The sequence below is a fragment of the Pelophylax lessonae genome, assembly GCF_965119305.1.
Source record: "Pelophylax lessonae genome assembly, chromosome: 1".
Lineage (NCBI taxonomy): Eukaryota > Metazoa > Chordata > Amphibia > Anura > Ranidae > Pelophylax > Pelophylax lessonae.
In genome coordinates this window covers 5,439,985-5,463,152 of record NC_138768.1, presented here as the reverse complement: position 1 = coordinate 5,463,152, position 23,168 = coordinate 5,439,985, and the positions used below count along the sequence as shown (strand labels likewise).

The 23,168-nt window shown below is 45.4% G+C and overlaps 1 protein-coding gene across 1 annotated transcript; it reads right to left on the bottom strand.

Annotated features, from left to right (window-relative positions):
• Nucleotides 1-1,294: 1,294 nt before the first annotated feature.
• Nucleotides 1,295-22,574, bottom strand: LOC309551433 (vomeronasal type-2 receptor 26-like; the record flags this gene model as incomplete). The annotated part of the gene is made up of 5 exons (XM_082252010.1): nt 1,295-2,202; nt 7,285-7,408; nt 12,395-12,622; nt 19,312-20,100; nt 22,512-22,574. The coding sequence occupies 5 exons, from the start codon at nt 22,572-22,574 to the stop codon at nt 1,295-1,297; spliced, it is 2,112 nt and encodes a 703-aa protein (XP_082108136.1).
• Between the last annotated feature and the right edge of the window lie 594 nt (nt 22,575-23,168).

Here is a 23,168-nt window from a genome sequence, read left to right as displayed (position 1 = left end):
CACCAGAGTGAATACAGAGGGTTCACCACAAGATGTAAACCATTGGTGAGCCTCAAAAACAGGAAGGCCAGATTAGAGTTTGTCAAACAACATCTAAAAAAGCCTTCACAGTTCTGGAACATCCTATGGACAGATGAGACCAAGATCAACTTGTACCGGAGTGATGAGAAGAGAAGAGTATGGAGAAGGAAAGAAACTGCTCATGATCCAAAGCATACCACCTCATCAGTGAAGCATGGTGGTGGTAGTGTCATGGCGTGGGCATGTATGGCTGCCAATGGAACTGGTTCTCTTGTATTTATTGATGATGTGACTGCTGACAAAAGCAGCAGGATGAATTCTGAAGTGTTTCGGGAATATTATCTGCTCATATTCATCCAAATGTTACAGAACTCATTGGACGGCGCTTCACAGTGCAGATGGACAATGACCTGAAGCATACTGCAAAAGCAACCAAATAGTTTTTTAAGGGAAAGAAGTGGAATGTTATGCAATGGCCAAGTCAATCACCTGACCTGAATCCGATTGAGCATGCATTTCACTTGTTGAAGACAAAACTGAAGGGAAAATGCCCCAAGAACAAGCAGGAACTGAAGACAGTTGCAGTAGAGGCCTGGCAGAGCATCACCAGGGATGAAACCCAGCGTCTGGTGATGTCTATGCGTTCCAGACTTCAGGCTGTAATTGACTGCAAAGGATTTGCAACCAAGTATTAAAAAGTGAAAGTTTGATTTATGATTGTTAATCTGTCCCATTACTTTTGGTCCCTTAAAAAGTGGGAGGCACATATACAAACTGTTGTAATTCCTACACCGTTCACCTGATTTGGATGTAAATTCCCTCAAATTAAAGATGAATGTCTGCAGTTTGTTTGTTTCATTTCAAATCCATTGTGGTGATGTATAGAGCCAAAAAGATTAGAATTGTGTCGATGTCCCAATATTTATGGACCCGACTGTATAAAGTTAACCACACAAAGTCCCATATGATAGGCATATCCCTAGACCAACCCTTAATATTCTATATTTCCCAGGTGTCCTCATTCTCTTGGACCCCATCAGCCTCCTTTACTTATTTGGGTACATGACTCATGTGGTTGGACATTTTTTTAACTTCTAAGATCCCAGAGGCTCCACAGGGACACAGGGGGTGGTTTTCAAGACTTTTCATCTCTATTATTACCTTAGAAATTATTTTGACCTGGTCACATACACTAAATATTCATCTATTTTTAAAGACAAAATGCTATGTACTAGTCAAAAGAGCTTTGTCCCATATGGTTTCTAAAAAGAATTTATGATCTGACCCTGTCAAGAATATTTTTTCTTGTATTTCTCTGAGGTTTTATCATAATTATGTAACATTTAGGGAAAAATATACACCCTAATAATCCAGCACTGGAGGTCAGCATGGCGAATACCTCCACAGCCACCATGTATTTCCCTCTGGTGCTCAGATAGGCCGGGATCATGGCAATCCAGACACTGCAGAACACCAGCATGCTGAAGGTGATGTACTTGGCTTCATTAAAACTGTCCGGTAATGTCCTCACCATGAAAGCCAGAACAAAACTCACAGCTGCCAGAAACCCCATATAACCCAACATAGAGTAGAACCCAATAACTGACCCTTCATTACACTGAATGACGATATTCCCAGGATAGGAGTGCATATCATACTCTTGGTAGGGAGGAGACACTGACAGCCAAATAACACAGATCAGAACTTGAACAGAGGAACAGATTATGACCACAGAATTAGAAATCTTCTCTCCCACCCACTTCCTCCAGTAGCTCCCGGGTTTGGAGGCTTTGAAGGCAATGCAGACTGTGATAGCCTTGGCCAAAACACAAGAGACAGCAAAGGAGAAGAAGACCCCAAATGACATTTGTCTCAGCATGCAGGTCGTATCCACAGGACGTCCGAGGAAGAAGAAGACACAGAGGAAGCTCTGCAAAAGGGAGGTCAGGAGGATGAAGCTCACAGTCCGGTTATTGGCTTTCACAATTGGAGTGTCCCGGAATACAATAAACAATGTCAGTATAAAGATAGTTATGACACAGCAAAAAAATGAGATAAAATAAAAAGCTAGAGCCATGGTGTCCATCTCATAGGAAAGATAATCATACATTTTGGGAACACAGGTCATTTTTCTCTTATCCGGCAAACTATCATCAGGACATTTGTGGCAGACTTCACTGTCTGTGGAAAACAAAAACACAAAGTCGAATTTTTCAGTAATTAAACTGGATAAAATCAATAACTTAACACATGCCAGGTACTTCTTTAATAATCATATCTTGGCATTATAATGCAACAATCACCTACTGGTTAGTCTTGCTCACAGAATAAGTGGTTTCCTAACCATGGCCTCTATGATTAATCCCTTCCAGGGGTGAAATGCATTGGAGAAGGAACAGAGTCTGGCGGATGTTTTTCTTTTTTATATAATGGATTGTTTGCTGTGGAAGAAATTTAATTGAGAGACAAAACAAAGGATTTGACAATTTCTGTAGACGTCTAGCCAATGACGAAACACGTTAGGTGGAACGTCATACGGTGCTTAGTGGAACGCAAGCCGGAAGCGCCGCTCTCCACTCGAAGCCCTCGTGTATGACGGCGTTTTTGCATGTGTATGGACTACTACCTCATGTTTTAGCACGTTGGTTTGGACTTTTTTACCATGCTTTGATGTTTTTGTGGTTTTAGATCTGAATTTAAATCCACTTTCATACATATTTTTTTGGGACTGCATGTATTTTGGAGTGACCGGGGGTGTGCAATAAATCAACTACTTACATACAGTACTGCACTATCCGGGTCTTTATTCCCTTTTATACCCTGTGGCCGGAGGTGACCCTAAACAGGAGGACCATCTATCCGCTGATCCGCGTTGGGACCATATCCCCTAGGAGAGAGCTGGCAGCAGAAGTGGTTACTGGAGAAGTGACATCTAGATCCGCCAGGAGGGACGTTCCTTTTATCTGGAGATTGTCTCCAAAGCACGGCTGGTCTTAATGCCGGAAGGCATATAGGACCCACGTTTTCTGGTGAGTCTGAATTTCACTTATTTTCCACGGTGAAGGGCCATTTTTGGGAAGAAGAAAAAGGAGCACTGGCACTTTATTTATTTATTACACAATTTTCATACCACTCATTGGACTATTTGTTAACACAATTAATTTCTTTGGAAGATATCAACTTATGGACTTGGTTTAATATTATTAATATTATTTTTGTATGTAGATCCATGGTTTTTATTATCACCTAGTCATATCACAGCACTATTTATTTATTTATATATTTTTCATACATATTTATTACATAAATTGTATTCCAGCAAGCGCTATAGGTAATCGTTCAGCTTGATTACTACACTTCACCCTTTCAGCCTGGGCCTCCAAAGCCAGTAGTAAAGCCATGAGCCCATCTCCAGCTGTTTGTTTCTTCTTTGTGGTTTATGGACAAAGTGTATAGAATGAACTGGACTCAGTATCTGAGCTGTTATTTCTGCTTTTGGGATGAACGTCCCTTTCATTTGTTTGTCACTTTTTATATATTTTCTTTTCCCCAGTTTCTTTTCAATATCTCTTTTTTTTGTAATTTTCCACAAAACAATAATACACACATACAAAAAGAAAAAGAAGAATATCAACATAAAATGTTGCAATACATTTATCGATCATAGCATTTTACATTAAAAAAAAAAAAAAAAAAAAACACAAAAAAGAAAAAGGGGGGATAGGGGGGGGGGGGGAAATAGGAGGGGGAGGGGGAAAGGGAGGGAGGAAAGGACAGGGAAAGAAATAGGAAAGGGGGAACCCTCCTTCCAACTCAGTTTAATCATCAACCAAAGGGTTTCCATATATATATATCGTCAATCTATCGTCACTGGACGTCGATCTTATTATAGAGGAGAGATCTTTTCCCCATACCACATTCACATTTTACTACATGATCAATAAATTAATTACTGCTAACCAATCCTTACATTAACACACGTACCATATCTAATCCATTGTTACTATACATCTTAAATTATTTAACCATGGATTCCATCTGACTCCAAATATTTTCTTCGCCGAACTTATAGTAGCCATAATTTTTTCCATCTCACATTGCTGATTAAGTAATGTAACAATATCAGATGGGATTTCCATCTTCTAAGTTTCTATGACTTTTTAAAACTAGTGTTAACATTTTGGTTCAAACACATTTTGTTTTTTTAGCCTGGAAAATTTTTGTATGGATTCACCCTAACAATTTTTTTAAACCATAAACCAGCGGTTTTAAACTGCTTCTCGTCCGACCAATGTACATAAATGGCCAGATGGGAGTAGCTCCAATATACATCTAGCCCCATATAGTGCTAGAATGGTAGACGGGTTTTGGTGTTTAAGTGTAGGTACATTTTTGCAGGCTTGGCCAGCAGCCAAGCCTGTCTGTGTTTTTGTCCTGAGTTGGGCAGGGAGAGCTGGATGACTCACAGGTAGCATCACTGAGACCTCCCTTACTTCTTGAATGTATCTTCTAGAAGAATGGGAGGGGAGGTAAGGTGGAGTTGCCTGTAGTATTCTGAGGGCCGGCCAATCACCAACTTGGATTGGCAGGAGGCAAGCCCCCTCAAATACTCAGGTCGGCCCAGCTGAGGAGGAGTTGTGTTTGGGAAGAGGTTGGAGATGAAGTATTAGGTTGTAGCTGGCCTTTGAGGGAGCTCCCCAGTTTAGGGGGTGTGACGGTGTTCACCATCACTGGCAGTGAAAGACAGATAATTAATGGTCTGAATTGCTTCAGATGGGACAGTAATATTCGTCGGCAATATCTTCATATAGAAATATGAAGATTTATTCCCACTTTACACTGGGAGACTTAGACTGTTGTAGACTGTTGCTATGAAGTCTGACTCCTAAATAATGTAATAATGTGTGTATTCCATGTCCCTCCATGTCAGACAGGCTTCCCCTATTGTTTGTGTATTGAGATAATGTGTATTCCATTGTTCTAGTGTGTCTGTCTGCCTTGAGATAAACTTATTATGGGATATATATGTGAATGTGGATTGTGCCTGTCCCATTGTTAAATGTTAATGACCTCACATTGTTCTGTCCAGATGGCCAGATAATTCGTTTAGGTTAATTCTGCTCCTGTATACACTTTCATCTGCATATGATAATGTAATCAGGCAGAGGGGAGGGATTGTGTACACTGTATGGGAGTGTAAAACTCTGTTTTCATTGCATTGTGAATTTCAGGGCCTGTTCCAAACAAGGTCCACCTGGGCGGTAACCTTGTGGGGGAAAACTGTATAAAAGAGCAGCTGTACCATTAAAGTTTGAGTTCTATTTCACCCTCAATCTAGAGTCCTGTCTTTCATTGGGGGAATCTGCTACAAGGGATTGCTATGCTCTTCATACTCCCTTGGATAATCACTAAGCTCTTGTAAGAGCTTGTTCCTGTTCTTGCTGCACCCTCTGGGGAAAGAGAGGTTCACCCACTGGAACATTGAGCCTTGTGGTAAGTCCAGGGTGGGCAAGAGACGGCGAGACCTCAACCAAGCTTCGGCGGTTCGTGGGGTCTGAGGTGGTTATGGTGTCTGATGGAGTTCTTGGAGTCCTTGGGAAGCACTAGGAGAATCCATCAACAGAGGTACCCAGTCGGGGTGCCGGTTGATCCGTTACAGGGGGTGACCTTGGGCCTGGGCTCGGGTGCAGGCAGGACCCTCTTAAAACACACGGAGGTGTCCTAGACAGGAGGTGCGGAAGCAAGGAGAGGACAGCGGTAGAACACTGCCAGGCAAGTCTCTAGGAAGAACAAGGAACAGCCAAGAGCCACCACCACACCAGTTACAGTGTCCCTCACTGCCACACCAGTTACAGTGTCCCTGATCACCGCCACACCAGTTACAGTGTCCCTGATCACCACCACACCAGTTACAGTGTCCCTGTTTCTTGACTGGGTAATTGTCATTCAAAGGATGACAGTGCTGAAAGCTGAAAAATGGCCTGGACTGGAAGGGGGTTCAATGCTGACCCTGCAGTGGGGTTATCTTGGTTCTTCAACAGGTTTCACAGGGTACTTGATCTGCATCATTAGGAAGCTGTAGACCCATCCAGATAATGTCTATTACCAAAAGTATTGGGGCGCCTGCCTTTACACACACATGAACTTTAATGGCATCCCAGTCTTAGTCCGTAGGGTTCAATATTGAGTTGTCCCACCCTTTGCAGCTATAACAGCTTCAACTCTTCTGGGAAGGCCGTCCACAAGGCTTAGGAGTGTGTCTATGGAAATTTTTGACCATTCTACCAGAAGGTCATTTGTGAGGTCAGGCACTGATGTTGGAGAGAAGGCCTGGCTCACAGTCTGGGCACTAATTCATCCCAAAGGTGTTCTATCGGGTTGAGGTCAAGACTCTGTGCAGGCCAGTCAAGTTCATCCACCCCAAACTCGCTCATCCATGTCTTTATGGACCTTGCTTTGTGCACTGGTGCACAGTCATGTTGGAACAGGAAGGAGCCCAAACTGTTCCCACAAAGTTGGGGGCATGAAATTGTCCAAATGTCTTGGTATGCTGATGCCTTAAGAGTCACTGGAACTAGGGGGCCAAGCCCAACCCATGGAAAACAACCCCACACCATAATCCCCCCTCCACCAAATGATTTGGACCAGTGCACAAAGCAAGGTCCACAAAGACATGGGTGAGCGAGTTTGGGGTGGAGAAACGTGACTGGCCTGCACATAGTCCTGACCTAAACCTGATAGAACACCTTTGGGATGGATTAGAGTGGAGACTGCGAGCCAGGCCTTCTCTCCAACATCAGTGCCTGACCTCACAAATGTGCTTTTATAAGAATGGTGAAACATTCCCATAGACACTCCTAAACCTTGTGGACAGCCTTCCCAGAACATTTGAAGCTGTTATAGCTGCAAAGGGTAGGCCAATCCAATATTAAACCCTACAGACTAAGACTGGGATACCATTAAAGGTTATGTGGGCAGGCGTCCCAATCGTTTTAGCAATATAGTGTATCATTTATTGCATTGGGATGTTCCACAACAGGGGGACCATGACTGAAAACATGATATCTGAATGGAGAATAGACAGATGATTGTAAGGTCCACCCCTCCCCGTTCATAGATCATCTTTCATTCATGGAAGCTGTGGTACTGGCTTCTAGAAGTGGAGGAGTTTGGCGGAGAGGAATAGTCGCACACCCCAATGAGTGCAAATGACTGCTCTCATGTTCCTTGTGCTCTTAGACTATGTGACCGTGTATTTCTTACCTGTTACATTGGAGATTTCCCCATCAGAACATGGCGCACAGTAATAGCAGCAGACATAGTCTCTTCTACTCTGAACTTTCCTGGATCCTGGAAGACATGGATCATTGCACCGAGCTTGAGGAGTCTGAAAGGGAAATACTATTAGGTGGAATAAGATCACCTCTTTAGGTAGTTCTGTTTTAAAGAAACTCCTAGGTGACATTTATATAGGAAAAAAATATGCTCTGTATGGGATTTTTTTTTTTTTTTTTATGGAATGAAGTCACTACAAGAATGATAATTGTCCTTACAGCAGAGAACTAGGAAGTACCTTGGAGGATTAACACCTTGGGGGAAAGCGCTGTCTGACCTACTCCAGCAGGGGGTCAATCCTGTCTGGTTAGTAGTGTTGGGCAAGCAGTTCGGACCGAGCATAAGTTCGGCCTGAACATCGCATGTTCGTACATTCAGCAAACACCCAAGTTTGCGTGGCGCTCAGCAGGATGGGCACTGTGCATTTTAAGCCCTGATTGGATGAAGCAATACACCTGACCGCTGATCACGTGCAAGGCTTTGCCCAATCAGGGCACAGAGTATAGCTGGTTGTTAAGGAGCGGGCTGGGAAGTCAGCCACTGCGTATGGATTTTAGAAAGAACCCTGCACCAAAATTAAAAAAAATATGACGTGCCCCCCACCCACCCCCCATAATCCATCCCTTTAAAATAAACTAGATTCCCAGCACCAGAAAATCAGTGCAAGCATATGCTATTATCCATGTGCGTGTTCATTGTTCACGTGCTAATACTCAGGGTCGGACTAGCCTACCGGGATACCAAGAAATTTCCCGGTAGGCCGGCATGTCCCCCTGCCCTGGGGCTGCTTGAAGGTCAGTAGCGACCGTAAAAAAATGGCTCAGGCCGGCCTGACATGTCAACTGTTTATGCGTTCCTGCCGCTCAGAAAAGCCCGTACATGCTCGGCCATTCTCGGGCAGACGACGCATGTGCAGTGACGTGATGGGGTGCTGGGCGGCACCATTTTTAAATGTAAGGCGCCTCACAGATCGTTAAGTAAGACCCTTCCGCAGCCCCTGTATCTCCTGTACCATGTCCCAATCTCTGCATGTCTTGTACCATGCCCGCAGCCTCTGCTTCTCCTGTACCATGCCCACAGCCTCTGCGTCTCCTGTACCATGCCCGCAGCCTCTGCATCTCCTGTACCATGCCCACAGCCTCTGCATCTCCTGTACCATTAGGGTTGCCACCTCATCCCTTTAAACCAGGACACAAATGAATTACACAGGTTCTGAGGCTAATATAATGCACATAAGGCACTAAGTAAGTTTAATTACATCTCAATCAGCCACAGAACCTGTGTAATTAATGTGTGCCCTGGTTTAAAGGGATGAGGTGGTGACCCTATGTACCATGCCCACAGCCTCTGCATCTCCTGTACCATGTCTGCAGCCTCTGCATCTCCTGTACCATGTCTGCAGCCTCTGCATCTCCTGTACCATGCCCGCTTACCTGTGTATGACCTGGCTTCCTTCTGGACTCTGCCTTTGCTCCTGTATTAACCTTGCTCACCTGATCTCTTTGACCATCAGCCTGTTTGCTGGACTTGTCTTTGCCTGCTGATTCTGTACTGCACTGCCCGGCTGATACTGACCTTGGCCTGCTTCCTGGACTTGTCTGCCGAATTGGTCCCTTGTTACCCGGCTGCCGCTGGTCACTGCTGGCAATATCGACTATGCTACCATCCCCTGCTCTGGTGCCAAGCTGCTTCAGTATCCTTTTCCTACGACTGTGACCCCCAGCTTCATCCACCAAACTGCGGACTTCACCAGACAACTACTCCGGCACTCGTGCCCTCTGTGCCCTCATTTGCAGCCTGACAGGCCAGGAAAGGGGGGGGGGATGAGCGAGTGCCTCCCCCATTCCAAAGCACCTTGTTCTCATTTTAATGGAGACAAGGACCTCTTCCCCACAACCCTGGGCGGTGGTTGTGGGGGTCTGTGGGCAGGGGGCTTATTGGAATATTGAAGCCTCATTCAACAAGGGGCCCCCCAGATAAAGGCCCGCATGTGAATAAGTATGGGGTACATTGTACCCCTACTCATTCACCCCCAAAAAATTGTCAAAAAGAAATAAAAAAAAACTACACACAATTCCTTTATTAAAAATTAAAAAGCATGTCCCCCAATGTAGATCTATTGTCCATCATGACGCCTGCCACACCACGGACCGTGACGAAGGCTACCACCATCCGCCTGCTCTGCTGTGTGACAGTTCTTAAATAGGTAAGGGGTGGGGCCACCAGGTAATGTCACCGATCTGACAGTGCAGCGGGTGATGTAATTAATGATGTATCCTCATCAGGGGACATTGTTTTCTTACCTTTAATAAAGGAATTGTCAAAAATCGTGCCTGTTTTTTATTTATTTTTGGTAAGTGAGTATGGGTACAATGTACCCCATACTCATTCACATGGGGGGACCTTGTCCCCATTAACAGAGCCCCCCCCCCCCACTCCAAAGCAAACCCCCACGTTGAGGGCATGTGGCTTGGTATGTTTTAGGAGGGGGGGGGCTGCATGCTCTGAAAAGGGTCTGGTATGGATTTGGGGGGGGGGCACAACATTTTTTTTTTAAATCTCTGCATGGGATTCCCCTTAAAATCCATACTAATTTCCTTGCTACTGAACTGGGCATTCTCCTTATGCCCTTGGTGATGCCCCTTAAAATATCTGCCATTGATGGCTCTACCTTGGTCTTAGGACCTCTGCAATTCAGAACTACCTCCATTATTATGCATGTTGGTGTTCTATATCATGAGGAGAATCTCCTTCCTGATCCTTCCTAAGTCTTCTAGTCCCATCATTCTTGGTCTTTTATGTTTGCAGAAACATTTGCCCTATCTAGATTGGAACTCTGGTCAGGTGTTGTCTTGGTAGTCACAATGTTATCAGACTTGTCTCTTCAAGGTGCTTTTGTCTCTTTCTGTACCTGTGCCGGTGGTCACCACCTCTCCAATGCTCACTCAACATTATCAAACCTTCCAAGATGCTTTTCTTTTGTAAAAAAGCTGCTGACCATCTGCCTCCTCATCATTCCTATGATTGCCCCATTGACCTTCAATCTGGGACTACTCTGCCTTGTGGTTGAGTCCAGTGCTGAGACAAGGTCATCTAGCACCCAGGGCAAAGATGCCAAACTGACCCTTCTTTCAGTGGGTCTGTGATAGTGAGCTCTTGTAGATCCCCAGCACAGGATTCCCCAGGGCGCGTAGTCTAAGCCCCGGTCTGCTTCTTCACCAGGGCCCCTGATGGTGGGGAGGGACTTGCAACAGGCTGGAACCAGGTCGCGGCCCCCAGGTAGGCCCAGCTGAAGATGTGGAGACCACTGGCGTGTGCAGAGTAAACAGCAAACAAAAGGATATCCACGAGACAAGCCGAGGTCAGGACAGGCAGCAAGCACACACAGACAGGAAAACTAAGCCGGGGTCGGTACACAGTGAATCAGATACAATAGCCTAGGGGTATACAGATGGGAGCTCAGAGAACAGTGAAGTTGCTCAAGCAAGGAGCAGTGCATTGAGCATGTGTATATATGTAGCACTACTCCCCTGGGAGCTGCTTGTTGCGGATTCCCCTTGGTTACCCATAGCAACAACTTGACAATACAGTCCAGGGGTTTTGGTTTTTATGGTTTTATTTGAGAACCGGGATAGGAGAAGGGATGAGTGGGATACTCCAACTGAACAAACTATGCACAATTATTGGGACTTTTGATTATAGCTGGATGTGGCAAGGCCGCTGCTTCACCTTGCCACTATAGTGAAGTAGAATTAAGCAAACTGTACTGTACTGTGAATCACTCTTCAGGGTCCTACTTGGCACCCCCTTTTCCCTGCTCTTCAGGGTTCTACACGGTACCCCCTTTACTCTGACACACTGTGTGAGCTGACTCTTTGTCCTCTGACTTCCCTGGAGTATTCCCCCTTCCTGGGCAGACCCTTTGGTACTCACGCACACTGTTTTTCCCGGAGGACTCTGCCAGCAGCTCCATTGTCAGCTTTACAGGATCCTCTGCAGCTCAGCTCCACACCTGGTTCACTAGGCCGACCGCCTATGACCACCTTCCTCATGCAACAGGAGGAGAGACAGCCGTCACCCTCTTCCTGGGACTCTGCTTCCCACCAAAGATGCCCTGTCACATGTCCCCCAGCCTTTATGAGCAATCTCAGAATGCACTGCAGGAGTGCCCTCCCACTGGGACTCTCACAAAAGCGAATGTGTCACTAGCTAGGTTTCCTCCATTGTCCAACAGGCTCCCCTATTGGATACAGTGGGGACACTCCCTCAGACCCAATGAATCACACCTGGGAACATGCAACAGGCAACTTAACAGATTAGGCTCCCCTGGAGCATAAAATGCTTTGAACCCAGCACCTAACTAGGAGGGTGCTACATATATATATAGGGAAGCAAACAGGGAGGTGACCATGGAAGTAAGACAGGAAAAGGATATAAACCCACAGTGGAGCAGGCGAAGCCCATAGGTGAACAGAGAAGCCAAATACCACACCTGAAAAGAAGCAAGATTGAAGCACTGCAGCAAGGAGGTAAGAGTATACAAACAAAACTGCAGGCTAACTTGTGACACCTTCCCACCAAGATATATAAGCATTATATAAGTGTCAGACCCCCCCCCCAAAAAAAAAAGGTGGGGTAGCGTTATTGACTAGCATTAACCCCATAGGCCCGGCTGGAAGGAGTGTGACTGCCCGGTACCTTAGGAACTTGGTACGGCGATCACACTTTATATCTAGGCAATGAAATGCTGTATGGCCAGCAACAGCAATGTTATGTCCAATGTCAGTGTTCTAACCATAGACAACCTGGCTGGTTTAGGAGGCAGGTATCCCAGTGAAGATAAGGGAGTTGGGACAGATGCTAAATGGCACTGGTACTGTCACATGACTAAGGCACCCCAGATGTAATTATGACACTTACCATTACCGTTATCCCAAAATCCCAACCCCTTAAATAAACTTCCTGCAATAAATACGCGGACACCGTTATTGGAGTAAAATTGGCCAACGTGGCCCAAAGTGACTCCCGTCAGACTTACTTTGCCCTGTTTCCAAATGACTGCTTCTGTAATCTCTTCCTTCTTGCCTGTTTCCAAAATCTCGCTGTTTGCAATAGATGTTATGGTGACAGCAGAATATTTTGTCACAGAACTGACAATCACCATGTTTCCTAGCACAAAATAAGAGGGCAATTCTCCTCTCCCATTGAAATAAACGTAATCTTTGCTGGGGCTCTTGAATTGAACTGCCCGGATGTATCTGTTCAGCTTTTAGAGGAAAAATACCATTGATTACAATGTAATTCTTCCAAATTCACCAGCTCTCATATGTCATAGCCACTAAGGGTATATAGATAAGATACAACAATTCTAATGTTTATCAATAGTGATAGATGGGTAAAGTATGCTTATTTATTGAATGGTGGTGCAGTGGCAGTTGGTTTAAAAGTGCACGTAGGTACAGAAGTGCATGTCAGCTGAATAGTGGCTTGTCAGTGAAGCAGTGGTACAGAAGGGTAGGCCTATGCAGAGCTGGTGATGCAGAAATATGCTTTGATGCAGTGGCTACATAATGGTACATTTCTGTAATGCTGGTGAGTGCAATAAGGACCATTGTGCACATGCCCATCTGTGCAAAAGTGTGCACTGGTGCAGAAGTGCATGTTGGCTCATTTGTGACAGGTGCAGATGTGCACAATGATACAGTAGTGAGAATTATAGAAATGCATGGCAGCGGGTGCAGAAGGGCCAGTTAGTATATAGTTGGTGAGTGCAGACGATAACATTTTGCAAAAATAAATGGCAGTTTAGAAATATGCATGGGCTCAGTGGGACGGGTGTAGAATTACACTTTGGCGCAGTGGTGGTAGAGAAGAGTGCAGCAGTGGATGTCTTTTCAATGGAGAAGGGTGCCCAAGGGGTCAGAAGGGTGTCCCTGTGCAATGGCTGTTAGAGGGGTCTTATGAGTTACTGCTTGTGCTGCCTCATTCATCTTCTAATCCCCCAGCCCAATCCCTGCCCCCCTCACCAATCTAGGTCTCTCCTGCATTTTCCTTGTAGCCCTAGTGACTACATTGTAACTGTGCAGGTATCAGTGTAGCCTGAGCGCCTACAAAGCATGCTTGGTAGCATTGATGTGCTTCCAGTTACAATGCTAAAACTTCCAGTATCATGCACATGTGGCAATGCCACCATTTTGTGGGAGTTTGAGATCACCTAGCACACGTCTGTACCATTTTGGTTAGCTGTAGGGATGGGCTTCATGTTCAAGTTGAACTTAAGTTTGACTCGAACACAGCCTGTTTGCCGAATGGCGAACAAATTGCCTTCTTTGTGGGAACTTCGAGCTCATGCATCCATAATGCACTGTGCACTGGCAGTGCATTATGTGATTGGTCAAAGCATGGACTCTGACCTCTGATTCCCCTTCTAAATCACCCGCCAGCCAAGGGACTCAAACCCACAACCTCTCAATTACAAGCCTGGTATTCTACCAACTACGCCACCGTCAAGCCCGCTTAGGCTGAACACACTCTCCCTGCCTAACTAACTAACTGCTGGGTGAGATAGAAGTTAGTTAGTTAGGCAGGGAGAGTGTGTTCAGCCTAAGCAGGCTTGATGGTGGCATAGGTGGTAGATTACCAGGCTTGCACTTGAGATGGTTGTGGGTTTGAATCTCTTGGCCAGCAGAGGAAGTGGAATTCCTTCAGGTTGAGTGTTGTGAGCTTAACAGATAGTGTAGTATAGTTAATAATACATGGCAGGGAGAGAGATTTTTGCTTTTTACAGTTTGTTGATATATATATATATGATATTTATAGATATATATGCACTTCAATGTATGTCAGTATTGCTGAAAAAAACGGTGTGGGGTCCTCCCCCCTGTCCATACCAGGCCCCTCGGGCCTAGTATGGATTTTAAGGGGAACCCTGCGCCAACAATTTTTTTTAAAAATGGCTTGGGGTTCCCCCTAAAATCCATACCAGATCCACATGCCCTCAACATGGGGGGTGGGTGCTTTTGGCCCATTCATGTTGATGGGGACAAGGGTCATGTCCTCAACAACCATGGGCTGCGGTTGTGGGGGTCTGCGGGGGCAGGCTTATCAGAATCTGGAAGCCCCCTTTAACAAAGGGGTCCCCAGATCCCACCCCCCCCCTATGCCCCCCCCTATGTGAATGGATATCGGGTACATTGTATCCCTACCCATTCACCAAAAAAGTGTACAGAAAAAAAATAAAGACAAAAGCCAGTTTTGGACAAGTCCTTTATTAAAAAATAAAAATAAAAAAATAGTGTCCCCCGATGATCACGTCGCCCGCCCGCAACTGGAAAATAGAAAAAAAAAAAAAGAAGCTCCTGCTTCTTCAGACGCTTCCCAGGCTAATAAACTGTTTGAGTTTGACAGCTCTTTTATAGGGATCTGACGTCACGAGCGCCCCATAACGCACTGCTCAGGTGCAGTGAATAAATGACATGACATCAGTACCCGACGTCAGTACCTGATATCCATTCACATAGGGCAGGGGTAGGATCTGGGGGTCCCCTTGTTAAAGGGGGCTTCCAGATTCTGATAAGCCTCCCCCTCGCAGACCCCCACAACCACAGCCCACGGTTGTTGGGAAGAAACCTTTGTCCCCATCAACATGGGGGCACGGTGCTTTGGGGTGGAGGGCAGAGCCCCAAAGCACCCACCCCCCCCATGTTGAAATTTCGAAAGGGAAAAAATGTAATTTAAACTTGCTCACGGCTGTAATGTATTGTCGGGTCCCATTCCAGACCATTATCGCTCACACCCACCCCCATCCTGGCCAGCCAGGCTGTGTGCCGGGATAAGGGTCTGGTATGGATTTTAGAAGGCACCCCATGCCATTTTTTTTTCATTTTTTTAGCTGTATTGCCGGGAGCCGACAATACATTACAGCCGTGAGCAAGTTTAAATTACATTTTTTCCTTTCAAAATTTCAGTATTGCTGCAGCAGGCTCCATACATCGTACAGGCACATTAAGGGCCCCCCCAGGAATGATATTTATAGGAATTTTTCATTTTTATTGTTTCACTTTAAGGATTATTAAAATCACTGCTCTTGTAAAAACGATTTATTTTACATTGATTCATGTTACCTAGGGCAGTACCCAGGTCCCCATACACTTTTTTGGGCCAATAATTTGTATTTAAGCATTTAAAATGAGGACTCTTGATTTTTCATGTTCATGTCCCATAGACTTTAATGGAGTTTGCATGTTCGCTAGAATATTTCCCCTGTTCGAGATGTTCTGGTGCGAACCGAACAGGGGGGTGTTCGGCTCATCACTAGTTAGCTGCTGCACCATTTTTTGGGAGACTGGATGGTGTCATCTGTTCATGTACAGAACTGGCTCTATCTTGGGGGGAGGGGTAATGGGGGGCACAGATTGCTGAAGAATGCCTGTAAATGAATAAAAAAACTGAGGTCACAGGTAGCACTCATTTTTTTACATAAATGAAACCCCATCACCATAATTTAGCGTTAGAGTTATGACTATGTAAATATACAACAGTCTGTATAGAGGGCAGCAGGAATATGTAAAGCAAACCTTTTAGAGTGCCGTAGTCAGGAGTAAGTGAATATTCTTTAAATATTATTGTTCAGTGGTGTTTGTGCCCCACCTCAAATATTGCTGTTGATGGTCTGTGTCCCTTTCGTAGGTCAGAGGTCTGTGCTGTGGCCCAGTGGCCCTCAGTACGGTGGTCCCAGTGCCCCTCAGGGCTTTGCACAGTGCTCCAATGTGGTGGACATTGCCTCTCAATATTGTGGCCTGTAGTGCTCACCCGCCTGCTGATTGGTCCCAAGGTTGTTTCCTCAGTGAATGCACCAGCAGCCAGGCACACAATCTCCTTCACTCTTCAGTAGTTCTGTAGAATAGGCCCCCCCCAGTGAGCCTAGCTGGCACCTCAATGAGCTGACAACAGCATAACTGCCCTTCTGGGCAGCAGCCCTTCAGGCTGGAATCTTCTCCTCCTGGACAAGAACCACCTTCTGGACACTCTAACCTAGGGATTGGCTGGAACCACATACATTTTTAGGCTGCTCATTTGACTCTCCCCGACCACTACTTCCCAGAACACTCCAGAAGGTGAGGGGGGGGGGGCAGTGAGAACAGCCCAAAATGATTACAAGCATCACAGCATCAAAAAGATCAACATGTCCCCTATGTTGAGGGCATGTGGCCTGGTATGGTTCAGAAGATGGGGGGGTGGGGGGGGCGCTCGTTCAACCCCCCCCCCCCCCGTTCCTGGCCTGCCAGGCTGCATGATCAGGTGAGGGTCTGGTATAGATTTTGGGGGGAGCCCATGCCATTTTTTTTTCCAATCCATTTCAGACTCATTTTTCTATTGCCAGCGATGTTTTATTTTTCATTCAGTTGTTTGCGGGGAAGCCAGTTGACAGTTGATGGCTCATCCGTATTTAAAGTGGAGTTCCACCCAAAAGTGGAACATCCGCTATTTAGCTTCCTCCCTCCCTCCCTCCCGAGCAACATTTGGCACCTTTCAGGGGGGAGGGGGGAGGGGGGAATGGGTACCTGTTTTTGATAGGTACCCTTCCCCACTTCTGGGATAAGGCGTCGTCCCTCTGAAGTTTGCCCCTCCCCTCATTCCCCCGCCACCGAGCTAATAGGAATGTGCAGCACGGCTTCACTGCCGGGTTCCTCTACAGGCAATGGCGGCAGCAGCACCCGACAGCCGATGGAAACATGGGCTGCGGTGCCGACATCGCTGGACTCCAGGACAGGTAAGTGTCCTAACATTAAAAGTCAGCAGCTACAGTATGTGTACAGTATGTGTAGCTGCTGACTTTTAATTGTTGGAGGGGGTCGAGGGGGAGCCGACCCACTCCAACCGCTTTAACCACTTGCCAACCGGTCACGTTGACCGTACTGCGGCAAAGTGGTTCGTTATCGTCCAGCGACGTAGTACTACATCGCTGGACTCCTCCCCCTGTAGGCGGCGCTCGCGCGCCGCCGGAGGCGCACTCCCGCTGTTTTCATTCACAGTGGGAGTCGGGCCAGGGGAGGAGCGGCGGCGATCGCCGCCGCTCTTCCCCGATCGTCGGGGAATCGAGTTTGGAGATCCGCCCGCCTGTGTAAACAGAGCGGGCAGATCTCCTAAGTGACAGGGAGTGACAGATTGCAGGGTTTAGCATAGCTGAACATCCGATCTGTCCCTGACTCACTCAGTCACCTCCCCCCACACATGTCAGTAAGTACCAGGCATACATTAATCCCTCCCTCTCCAATAAAGTTAACCCCTTCCCTGCCAGTGTCATTTTTACAGTAACAGTGCATATATATAGCACTGATTACTGCAGTAATATCACTGGTAACCCCAAAAGTGTCAAAAATGTCAGTCAAGGGTCCGATCTGTCCGCCGCAATGTCGCAGTCCCGCAAAAAAAATTGCAGATCGCCGCCATTACTCATTAAAAAAAAAAAAAAACACCAAAAATGACAAAAATCTTTCCCTTAGTTAGTAAACACAATAACTTTTGCGCATTTTTTTGGGGGGGGGGGGATTTCATATAAAAAAATGTTAAAAATATTGTTATTTTTTCAAAATAAACGCTCTTTTTTTGTTTATAGCGCAAAAAGTAAAAATCGCACAGGTGATCAAATACCACCAAAAAAAAGCTCTGTTTGTGGGAAAAAAAGGACGTAAATTTAGTTTGGGTATGGCGTCGCACGACGGCGCAATTGTCAGTTAAATTCGCACAGCGCCGAATCGCAAAAAGTGGCCTGGACGTAAGACAGCAAAATCCTCCGGTGGTAAAGTGGTTAAGGAAGCTGCGGCTGTTTTTTCCGGCCCCGCTCCTTAACAACCAGCTATTCACTGTGCCCTGATTGGGTGAAGCTTTGCCCAGTCAGGGCTTAGAATGCACTGTGCAACGCACAGTCCAATGTGGGGCGCTCGGCCTGCCAACATCCCGCCGAGCTCCCTGCAACTTTGGGTGTTCGCCGAAAGGGCGAACAGGCAATGTTCGGGCATAACATTTGTTCGGCTCAAACTATTCGCCCAACTCCAATTAGTAGAGATAATTGTTCCAGCAGGTTGTGCATATAAACGATTTATTTCCATGACGTCATTTGCACATATATGTTTAATTTTCACGTTGTAGCTTTTCTTTGATTCTATTGGTGGATTTTAACCACTTTACCACCGGAGGATTTTGCTGTCTTACGTCCAGGCCACTTTTTGTGATTCGGCACTGTGCGACTTTAACTGACAATTGCGCAGTTATGCGATGCCATACCCAAACAAAATTTACGTCCTTATTTTCACACAGACAGAGCTTTCTTTTGGTGGTATTTGATCACCTGTGCGATTTTTACTTTTTGCGCTATAAACAAAAAAAGAGGCAGGGAAGGGGTTAATTTTATTGGAGAGGGAGGGGTTAATGTATGCCTGGTGCTTACTAACATGTGTGGGGGGAGGTGACTATGTGACACAAGGACAGATCGCAGGTTCAGCTATGCTGAACCCTGCAATCTGACCCTGTCTGTCACTTAGGAGATCCGCCCACTTGTGTTTACACAAGCAGGCGGATCTCCACACTCGATTCCCCGACGATCAGGGAAGCGGTCGCTGCTGCTCCTCCCCTGGCCCGACTCCCGCTGTGACTGAATACAGCGGGAGCGAGCCTCCGGCGGCGCGCGCGCCACCGAGAAAGGGGAGTGTCTGGCGACTTAGGTCTACGTTGCCAGATGATAACGAGCCACTTTGCCGCAGTAGAGCTCTAGTGAGCAGTCGGCAAGTGGTTAATGCAGGTATATTTGTTTTATGAACTGAAATGATAGAGCAAAGTGTGTTACCCCCATTTTGTACTGAGATCACTTGTCTGTGTCAGTCCCGGTATCTTCTAACCAGAATATATTATAGACACAACATCTAGTGGAACAGATACATCAGGAAATAAACTTACTTTTTTTCTTATTCCATAATTTCCAGATTTATTTCTTCTTAGTTTCATATTGTTCAAAGCGTGAGCCAGAGCGTATACCGCAGTGTGGATGAAAAAATATTGTGCCTCGTTCTTCTCAGTATAGTAATATGCCACTGATTCTGGCCCAGTGGAGTTGGCATTAAGGGCAACACCCAACTGCAGAAATGCATCATTTTTATATATATTTGAAGAAGGACAATTAAAATAGAATAACCAAATATCTTCCAGCAATGGATCATCTGGCCGTTTGGATGGATTTACGTTATACATATATTCCTCGAATCGAGGAATGTAGTATGAGGGATACATTACTATAATGCTGCAGTTAAATATTTTCTTTAGACTGCTCTCCGGATATCTAAGTACATTCCATGACTGCTTGACAATTAATGTCATATTTTGTCTGAGAGATTTTGACTCCTTAAAAAACAAGATATATTCATGCATAAAATGGCCACAAACTATGACCACATCGGTAGTTGACCTCTCAATATTCACCACCTTATTTCTGTTAATGTCCTCATTCTTGGTCAGGCTAACCACAAATTCTATACAGATCTCATGTCTGGCCATCTCTTTTCTCAGCTCCTTCAGTTCTGTTTCTCCGGTGTCATCGCTGGATGTGATGATTCCAACCCAATTCCATTCAAATATTTTTAGGAATCTTATAACCGTCACATACCAGCCTGAGTAACTGGGAAAGGTGCTGTAAAAGTTTGGGAACTTCTGTCTATCACTCAGGTAAGGGTCATTGACTCGATGGCTGATCTGAAGAAACACAATGTAAGAGGATGATATCATTATTTTCACATATTTGGTTAATGACATAACCCAGGTGTAACCCATCCCTACCTGTCAGCTGGCAAGGAGGTCAGGATCAGATTATGTTGTCAGGTCATTGTTTATTGTGATTGACTACTGTAACAGATCCCCAGTACTTGGACCAAGTATTTCTGTCTTAGGTCCCCAGACTCTCACGTGATGCACTCCTGGCCCCTCAATTCCCCCCCAAACATCAACCGAAGCTTGATGAAGGGTAAAACAAATGACACTTTATTCACCAACCCACTTCCAATATATATCCAGTTTTAGGAGCTTAATTACGTCATGCAAATGTATTGTATACAGAACGTAATTAACATACCTTGGCCTTCTGGAAAGAGACAATAGGTGAATGAGACTGCAACATTATCATAATTAATTCAACAAACAACAAGCCCAAAACATAGCAGAATACACATTCCTAGAAGTGTGAACATACTTCACCTCTAAACAGATGAAAGCAGAAGACATAGGCTCTTAGACTGCACGTCTTCTCTTTCAAAACACCTTACTATAAATGTCAATACACATCCCAACAGTAGACGTCATTAGCATCTCTTTAGTCTCTCAAAGTGTGGAGAAGTCCTCTGCTGTAATATGCAGCTTAGGCCCAAAGTCTCTGTCGCTTGGGGTGACAGGGACTTGAATTCAAAGTAACAGTACTCCAAGGGTCCCCCAGCATACACCCCCAACCAGAGCCGCGCTCCCCTACAAGCCAGGGCCGTAGTCCGTGGACAGGAGGCTGGCCTACACACTCCTCCAGTAACCCGTGACGCACGTCCCAGCAAATGGGCGTTTGTCACAACTACCCACTATAGACTAGATTGCTAAACTACTTGCTAACATCCAGCTAACCACCTGCCCCCTCTGTATCCTGTTACCTCACGTTCATCCTTTGCCTCTTTTCTACACTTTCTAACTCACATCTTATATCTCTCCCTCTCTTCTGGCATCTTCCCCAACTCTCTACAACACGCACCAGTCAGCCCTATAACTAAAAAGCCCTCACTGGACTCAACCAATCTTAGCAACCTACACCCTATTTCCTTGCTCCACTATTTATTCAAACTCCTTGAACCTTTGGTCTACATCTGAATAAGTGACTACCTTGCCAAGAATAGCCTATTGATCCCCTTCAGTCTGGATTTTGTCCTCAACCGTCCACAAAAACAGCTCTCCTAAAACTAACAAATGATCTAACAACCGCTAAATCCAATGGACACTATTCTGTACTCCTACTCCTAGACCTTTCTGCTGCCTTTGATATGGTTGACCACCCCCTCCTCCTCAAAAAACTCCACGCCTTTGGTCTCCGTGACTGTACTCTTCGCAGATTCTCTTCCTACCTATCCAACCGCACCGATAGTGTTACTTACAATTCTACTTCCTCCTCTCTTCTTCCTTTCTCTGTTGGGGTCCCCTAAGTTTCTGTTCTTGGACCTCTCCTATTTTCAATCTACACCTCCTATCTGGGTCATCTCTACACTGACGACATCGAAATCTATTTCTCTAACCCTCAGCTCACTCCCTTAGTCTCTTTACGTATCACTAATTTGCTAGCAGATATATCAGTCTGGATGTCACACCACTTCCTCAAACTCAATCTATCCAAAACCAAACGTATAACTTCTCCTCCACTGCGTGCCCCTTTCCCTGATCTCTCTGTCAAAATCGATGGCATAACTATCAGCCTGTCCTCGCATGCCAAGGTCCTAGGTGTAGGCCTGGACTCTGAACTCTTCTTTGAGCCCCACATCCAATCACTGTCCAAATCTTGCCACCTCAACCTCTGCATCATCTCCAAAATACGCCCCTTTCTTTTTTTTCTATTTTTTTAAAATATATTTATTGAAATTTTTGAACAATTACAAAGCGTAAGAAACATCTTACATAAAGTGGTCCATATAACATATGAGTTTGAGAATAGAGTTATACTTTTTCAATACAGAAGAACAGAACAGTAGTTTCCTCGTGGGGAGTGCTAGGGGGAGAAAACCAAGTCAAGTACAAGAACTTGGGATCTGGATGACTGTATATCAAAACACATTTTTAGTTACCATAACAACAATAGCGTTGAATAGCAGAATATATAGCATATACATAAAAAACTAGGGTCAGACCTTGCAATCTGTACCTGTTTAGGTTAGCTTAAGTTTACCTAGGTTGTTACTCAGATTGGCCTTGCAGTACCATTCTGGGTATTGAAAGGGGGTCATCAGAGAAGAAATTTCAGAAGGGGAGAAAGCATGTTCCATAAACGCCCTCCATCTGGCAAAGAAGTGTTCGGAGGCGTCACGTTCTTGAAAGATAGTATCCAGCTTTTCCAGGTAGAGGAGGGTCATTTAATCCTTTTTTACCATGGACAGAGTTGGTGGACTGGTGTTCGTCCAAGACTTCATGATGGCTTTACGTGCTGCCATCAGGCATACATGGGTCAAATGTTTAAGGGGGCTCCCCCGCCGAACTCCGGAATCAGACAGTGAAGGCCTGTAGCTGAAGAGTAAAGTTAGGGGCGCCTTATGCAGTGTCTCCCTGGTGATGATTCTTATGAATGAAAGGAGTTCTTCCCAGAAAAGCGAGATTGGGGGGCACTGCCAAAGGCGATGAAACAGTGATGGTTTTTGTTGGTTGCATTGAGGGCATTTGAGGTATAGGGAATGTGTGGGGTCCGAGCTGAAAAAAGGAAAGAACGTTCTGTGCACCAGTTTGAATTAAGTTTCTCTCCAGTTTTCATTTATCAATAGCTTTCTTATTGTATGAAGTCCAGCTAGTAGTTTTTCGCCAAGTTCGGCATCTGGAATGTCTTTGCTCCATATGGATGGGTTCAGGTGTCTACTCTTTTTACTCTCAAGAAGAGATAAATTGCCATAGATGGAATAACTTTTTTGTGACATCATGTGGTCCATGAAGGTTTCCTGAAATCTGATGTGCCTGTCAGGGCATGCAGAGTGTACATCGGTGATGACTTGGTTATAGCACAGTATGTGGGAGTCCAGTAAGTGAAATGTTGCGGC